We start from the raw sequence: 7,386 nt of genomic DNA on the forward strand, positions 1-7,386 counted from the left end.
TGTGCCAGAGGCAATGGGCTCCACCTCCACCTGACTCATGGCTTTTAGGTTTCATGGAGGTCCCAGAACGGTGGACACAGGCCCCTCCTCCCCTCCAACCCTTTTCCCTTCCCTGGTGGGACACAGGCCACAGAGCCCCCTTCTCTCCCCCAACACTTTACCTTCCCTGCAGCAAAGTCCCCCGGAGGACCAGCTGGGCCTCCCAGGATATGGGGGCTGGAGCAAGGAGTCCCCAGACCTGGACTCCTGCCTGCCCTTTCCACCTTGCCACCGGTCCTTGGTCAGCACAGAAAGAGCTCCAGGAAGGAAGGACAGACTGACGGATGGACAGGACCCACGGTGGCCTGCTAGCAGAGGAGGGGCCCCGCCCCAGTGATCACAAAGCAGCAGAAACAGTCCAGAAAACGTCCCTTTTATTCCATACGCAAATAAGTAGATTCGTTTTTTAAAAAAGTCTTCACCAGAAGAACTGGAGGCCACGGCCCAGGAGAGAAGCCCCAGCCTGGCCCTATCTGTGGAAGGGACACTCTGACACTGGGGCCACTGGCCGGTCTTCGCCCCTTCCCCTGTGCAGGGGCACTTGCCCTGGGGGTCTCCCTCTGCAGGGCCCACTGCCAAGGCCTTGAGGCTGGTCACAGTCCTCTGGAAGCCTGCTGTCGGGGTCCTGCGCCGTCCTGGGAAGGGACATGTATGTGGGGTGGGGGCCGTGCTGGGGAGCAGTCACCTTGAAGCACCTTGGACAGCCCCTTGGCCTTGGTGGCGTGGGCCTGGGCATTGGCTGGCCGCAGTGGGGCAGTGGGAGGTGGCTGAACTTGCTCCTTAGTGGAGGACTGTCCTGCCAGAGCTGCCGGCCGCAGGGCACAGTGTCTCTCCTGGATGTCCTCTTCCCTGCCACAGGTCCAGCCTGTCTGGGTGCCGCGGTAGAAGACATCTCTGTTACATTCTGGACGAGCTTAAGACAGGGTTCCGGTCTGCTATGCAGCCTGCGATCTGGCGCAGAGAGGCCCTCCCCCAGCGCGCTCCCTGGGCTGCCCCAGAGGTCCCCAGCGGACCCAGGCAGTGCGCCCAGCGGGTGGGGCTCACACCAGGCCGGGCATCTGCGCCCGCAGGAAGGGCACGGAGGCAGCTGCCGGGAAGGCGGCCAGCGGGTAGGCGAGGGCCCCGGAGAAGCCAAGCAGCGGCGGTGGCGGCGCGGGCGCGGCGGGAGCTAGCGGGAAGGGCAGCGCGGCAGCCGGGGGGCCGGGGGCGGCTGCGGCTGGAGGGCTCTCGTGGTAGAGCACCGGCACGCGGACGAGGCGCTGCGCGCCCGGCGGGGACAGGCTGGCCGCTTCCAGCTCTGCGGCCAGCTGCCGTTTCCACTTGTTGCGACGGTTCTGGAACCAGATCTTGACCTGCGTCTCAGTGAGCTGCAGGGAGGCAGCGAGGCCGGCGCGCTCCGCGCTGCTCAGGTAGCGCTTCAGGTCGAAAGTGGACTCCAGCTGGAAGACCTGGCTGCGCGAGAAGACCGTGCGCGTCTTCTTCTTGCGACCGCCAGCGACGCCGACACCGCCGCGCGCCTCTCCCGCCGCCGCGGGGGCCTCGGCCAGCTCGGCCGCCTCTTCCGTGCCGGCCGCTGGGCCCCGAGCCGCTAGCTCCGCCGCCTCTCGCTGCACGGCTCCCGGCCCGGGGGCCCGCTGCCAGGCACCCTCCGCTCGGCCCATCTCCTCGCCGGTCTCCGGTGAGTCCCGGTCGCTGGCTGCAGGGGAGAGAGGGACACACGGTTGGTTCTGGGGCTGATCCCCAGACCCAATCACTGTGGCTGGCCTTTCCCCTACCCGCGGCCTCTCCCACAGCTGCCAACAAAACTGGTCCCCGCGTATCCCCGTATCCCCGAGCATCCCCGCGCATCCCGGCGCTGCTGCCTGGAGAGCTCACCCAGGGATGGTGAAAGGGAGAGGTGAGAGGAGGTGAGCAGTACACAAACCAGCAGGCTGGCAACACAGCCTGGCTCAGGGCTGCACATACACACCAGGGGACGAGAGGGGAGAGAGGAAAGAAAAGAAACAGAAATGCAAACAGAAACACAAAAGAGATTCTCGAAACCAGTGATTCCGCACTGAAACATGACGAAGAACACGACGAAGAATCGTAGGCGGCACAGGGCCCCGGAGGAAAGACTGACATCCGAGATACAAACAAGGGCACCCTGACTCCCAGCACCCAGCCCTATGCCAAGCCTCCCAAACACAGAAACGAAGACCTGCAGTGACCCTTCCCAGCCACTTGCATATGCGGACAGATGCAAAAAGTCCCGCTTGCACAGAAACAGCCCTGAGAAGGAGAATAAATGCATGCAAACATCCCCAAACAAAACTCCAGGTGGCACTGGGATCCCCACCCCTCTCCACTTCCTGCACCCCTCACCCAGATGCCCACAGAGGCCTGCCTGTCCATTCTCCCCAGCACAAGTACAAACAGGGATCCGCAGAAACACAGCAACTGCAGGGCATCCCCACCGTTCTTGCAGCCTTGGCTGAGCCTGGGGACTTGGGGTTACAGAAGGGCCCCCAAGGGTTCCTGAGCTTGTGCTCCAAATGCCCGGCTCCACCTGATCTTCCAACAGTAAGGAGATGCCCCCCAGGACTGGCATGGGATGGGGACGGTGCCTCCAGGTAAAGGAGGCTGCCAGGTGCACATCCATATTCCTGCACCCCCCCCAGACTCTGGGGTGCAGGCCAATCAGGGTCAGCATGCCCTTCAGCCTCCCCTTGGCTTGAGTCCCTCCATCTTCCCCCCCACCCTGTGCCAAGCCTTGGTAGATCTAAGTGGAGGTTGGCCCCTGCAGCCCGTGCCCTCGGAAGCCAGGGCCTGCCGGCAACATCAGTGTTTTTACAAAGTGTGCCCACAAAGCTCAGCTTGTACGTGTGGCTCGGGCCCCTGGGGGTGTGCGGAGTCGTGTGTGTGCCCCTGTCCAACCCTGGGTGGTGTGAGCCTTCTGGGTGCCTGATGGGGAGTCAGGTCCAGTCCAGCCTATGTGCTACCAGACAGGAGAAGCCTGTCTCTTCACAGCACCCTAAGCGCCCAGACTCACAGAGGCCCATGCACTACCCCAAGACACCACTCCAGGCCTGCCAGCTTCGGTGGCAAACCTGGACCCTAACCCGCATTGCACGAAATAAGAAGCTCCATCTTCAGGAGTTGGCCACCAGGGTGGAGGGGGGCAGGGGAACCTGGGGCAAGGTGGGGATCACAGCTCACCCTGCCAGACCTTCTCAGAAACATTCCTGGGGGGGGCACGAAATGTGGTCACTTGATTTCAGGGAAACACTAGAGCCCTGATCCAGTGTACATGAAAGGGGTGGAAACCCCAGACTTTTCTGGGTATGGGTTCTGGGAAGCGGATCCCTTGGCAGAAGGATCACTCCCGATCTAGGTGGGGAATTTATCGACAGGGGTCTGGCCACCTACCCCCCAGCACACATTAATGGATTTTGGAGCAAGAACCTGGAACAGTCCTCACACTGGCTTTATAGTATGTGTGTTAAGGGGGTGTGGGTAATGGCCAGCGTTCCAATGACTTCCTGGTGTTCTTCCCAGGGGTTTTCCTCCAAAGGGCAGGTCCCCAAGGGGTTTGGTGGGCCCGGGCAGAGCGAGCAGAACTCAGGGCAAGAGGGGTGAGCAGCTCTGGGGCTGAGAACCCCCACTCCCAGCATCTGAGCCCTCAGCAAGGAACAAAGGCAAGGGAGGGGGAGGGGCAGAAAAGGAAGAGAGAGGGGTGGGTCTGGGGGCTTCAGAACGGCTCTCTTCTTGCCCAGGAGGACCAAGAGGGAGGCCTCGCAGGCCCCAGCCCCAGTCTGTAACTCTCAAGAGATGGGGTTTTGGGGGCACAGACGCTCCCCCCTCCACTATCCAGGCCCCTAACAGTGGCTCCCTCTACTCCAGCCCCTTCACCCTTCCGGGTCTTCCGGGTGGGACTCTACTTTGTCTTCACTTCTTCTGCCCTTACCTCCCGGTCTTCTCATCATCACCCGCGGGGCTGCTGTGTCTGCCTCTTCTTTCCCCTCTCCCCACATCCCTCTCTTTCTTCCTCTCTCCCTCTTCTCCCACTCTCTCTCTGCTTTCCGTCTTTCCCTGTCTTTTTCCATGCCCCCTCCCTCGCTGGGCTTCAGCAGCCCGTGGTCCCCGGGCTCCTCTTCTCTGGCTCTCCAGCCTCCCTCGGACCCGCAGAGCCTGGCGACGAGGGGTGACGCCGAAGCCCTGTGGTGACCCCGTCCCGAGGAGCGGGCCTCCAAACCCGCCCCTTTACACGCGAGGAGGAGGGCGGCCCCGAAAGGCCTCCGACGGACCCAAAGCCCACGAGCACTGTCCCCGGCCGCCCACGCCTCCCGGCGCCCCCACTCACTGTCCGGACTGAGGCCGCCGCCGTAGCCGCCTTGCGCCGGAGGGTACCAGCGCGTCGCTGCGCTGCAGCCCAGCGCGTAGGGCGGCCCGGGGCCGGGGGGCGGCCGGGGACCGAGGCCCAGTGCGCCCGGCCCTAGCAGCGCCCGCGCCCGCGCCTCCCCGCCGGGCCCCGCGCCCGCACGCAGCTGCCGCCGCCGCTGCAGCCGCCGCCGCCGCGCCTGCTCCGCGTCCTCGTCCTCCGGGTCGTCGTCGTCCTCCTCCTCGTCCTCGCGGCCGCCGCCGCCCTGGGCCGCGCGCCTGGCGCCCTTGGCCTCGGCCGCCAGCAGGTTCTCGATGAGGAAGGAGGAGGCGCGGGCCGGCGTGGCGCGCCCGGGCTCCGTCAGCTCGTCTGGCATCGCGGCCGCGGGCCCGTCGGGCTCTGCGCGCTGCTCAGGGGTCCCGGGCCCCCGCCGGGGACTGTGGCGCGCGGCTCCCGGGCGCACGCGCGGGCCGGCCCTGGAGCGGCCGCCGGGAACGCTGGCGTCGGACCCCGCCGAGCGGGCGGCGGCCTCGGCGCGGGGCTGGGCTGGGCCGGGAGCGGGTGCGTGCCGACAGCCGGCCGGACAGCCGCCTCGCTCGCCTTTCACGTCGCCGCTCTGGTCGTCGCCCGGGCCGGCTCGCTGGGGGCGGGGAGGGGCGGGGGAGGGGCCGGCAGGGGCGGGGCGGCGCGGGCCCGGCGGGTCGCCGGCGCAGCCCGGGGACGCCGCGCCGGGCCAGGAGCGCGGCCGCGGCCCGAAAGACGCCGCCGGGGGCCGGAGGCGCGGGCGGGCGCGCGGCCGAGGGCGGGCGGCGGGAAGGCCGGGGCAGGGGGTCGCGGCGGGGTCGGCCCCGCGTGATCCATTCCCGGGGCCCCCGCCGCCCGGGCCGGGGGCGGGGGGGTAGGGCGGGGCCTCGGCCGGGCGGCCGCCCATTGGCCGCGGGGCCCCGAGGATGGCGGGCGGGCCAATCACCGTCCGGCGGGGGCCGTAATCGCTTCGCCGCGGGGAGAGTGTAGGACCGAGCGTGAGTAACTGTGCGCGCGCTCGCGAGTGTGGTATGTACGTGTGTGCACGTGGGTGTGCGCGCGCGTGGGTGTGCGTGTGCACGGGGGGGCGTGAAGACCCCGGGACTTCCAGGAAAGCGTCAGAGGCTGGGCCACAGCCATTTGTTTCAAGACTGGCTGCAAAGCTGTGGCATATTTCAATATATACATTTAATAAAATGTGCTTTCCACGTTAAATGTGGTGCCGTAGAACTCTCTAGTTCCCAGGCTCAGCCCCAGAACGTAAGGCAATGTTCGCCCCTACCCCCGCTCCTGGCGCCCGAAGGCCCGCACAGTGAGAGTGGCTCCCCAGCGAACGGCTCCCCGAGAGGCCCGGGACTTAGTTGGGGAGCGTGGGCCACTGCCCCTGGCCGCGGAGCTCTTGGGGGCAGGCCCATCCCTCACTGAGCCTCCGTTTCTGGATGTGAACCCGTGGGGAGTCTCCTCCCCTTTCTGCAGCCGGGAGCGCAGGGACAAGAGTGCATTCCGGCCCAGCCGTCATCACCCTTAGAGCTGTGACCGCTCTGGAGTAACCTTGTGACCAGGCTCGCTCAGCCCTATGGCGCGGGTGGAGCGGGCTTCATCTAACGCGGGTTATCTCAGCGAGATCTGTCCTGACCCCCAGTGCCAGCCACGGGCCCCCAGTCCAAGGGAGTGCTGCCTGCCTTCTCTGGGAGGGCTGCAGGCCTGGATAGTTTCAAGTTTCCGATCAGCCACCCGGAGGAGCATCAACCCCATTTTCCAGAGGGGAAAACAGGGAGGCGAGGAGAGGAGAGACTGCCCCAGATGGTAAGTGGCTTTAGCAGGCCTGTAACTCTGGAGCTTTGGGTCTAGAGTGGGCACCAGGTCCCCGGAGTCGGATTCGGGAGCCGAGGGGTGAGGCCCAGAGATCAGGCCAGGACAAGGTGAAGCTGGCCATTTCCTGGCATGCCTGCCTCCAACCAGCTTCCCCTGGTCAGCCCCTCAGTAGCCCAGGAGCTCGGGTGCTGGGACCGACTTGGGGTGTGCATTTCGGCAGCCTCAACAAGCAGGTGCTGGGCCCATCTTCTCTGGTCCTCACATCCCGCCCCTGAAGGGGAAAAGACGGTCAAAGACAGGAATTCACCCCAGCCTGGAGGCAGACACTGGGATGAGGGCTCTTCCCACTTTCTGTAGATAAGGATACTGAGCAAAAGTGACAAGAGCTGGGGTCTTAGGAAGAGTGGGGGTGTCCCAAGTATTGTTCCCTGGGGGCAGCCAGGGTGAGAGAAACTCCGGCAGGGGAGAGCCAGAAGGGGCTAAGCCCAGGGAAGAAATGGCAGCCTCAATCCTTTGAAAAGTGCTACCCTGGGCTAATCACACAGTCTAATTGAGGGGCACTTCGGATAGTTGGGAGGAAACTGAGGCCAGAGAGGGACCCAGATAAGAAAACAATGACTGTGAGGATAGGTGTCTTCCAGATAACCACCAATTTTAGGCAAGTTGTCCTGGGGCCACCTTCAGCATGCTTCTTGAACCACAAGCCTGAGAGGTTCGTGCCCAGTTTATTCCCATTATTTCCAAGCACCTTGAGAGTGGGGGTTTTCTGGGGAGTCTGGGTTTTGATTCTCTCTGCTCTCAAGCTGTGTGGCCCTGGGCGCCAGGGCTTGGGGGTGGGGCTCTGATCTGGGTTTTTTCTCCTATGAACCTCTGGTTCTAAGCACCCAGCCATGCAGGCTCTTGCGAGGGAGGCTGGGTGCTCCCCGGAGGGGGACTCAGGCACCCGGGCTCGCCAGGGTCGCCCCACTGCCTCTGCCGAGCCGGGGGACGAAGGGAGGTCGCGGTGGGAGGCCAGGGGTAGGCTGAACACAAGCGGTGGAGCCCGAGGCCTTCTCGCCGGCCAGCCCGGGGTTGCTGGGGGCGCTTCTCCACGGCCGGCACCGGTTCGCCACGACTGCAACGGCGGAGCGCGAGCGCACTGCGCGGTC

The 7,386-nt window shown here is 65.2% G+C and overlaps 1 protein-coding gene across 1 annotated transcript; it reads right to left on the reverse strand.

The window, feature by feature from the left end:
• Positions 1 to 396: 396 nt before the first annotated feature.
• On the reverse strand, positions 397 to 5,064 carry HMX1 (H6 family homeobox 1). The gene is made up of 2 exons (XM_044225677.1): positions 4,382 to 5,064; positions 397 to 1,735 (listed from the first exon to the last, which is right to left on the reverse strand). Exons 1-2 carry the CDS (start codon positions 4,773 to 4,775, stop codon positions 1,080 to 1,082), a joined length of 1,050 nt encoding a protein of 349 aa, XP_044081612.1. The 5' UTR covers positions 4,776 to 5,064; the 3' UTR covers positions 397 to 1,079.
• Between the last annotated feature and the right edge of the window lie 2,322 nt (positions 5,065 to 7,386).

The sequence above is a fragment of the Neovison vison genome, chromosome 11, assembly GCF_020171115.1.
Source record: "Neovison vison isolate M4711 chromosome 11, ASM_NN_V1, whole genome shotgun sequence".
NCBI lineage: Eukaryota > Metazoa > Chordata > Mammalia > Carnivora > Mustelidae > Neogale > Neogale vison.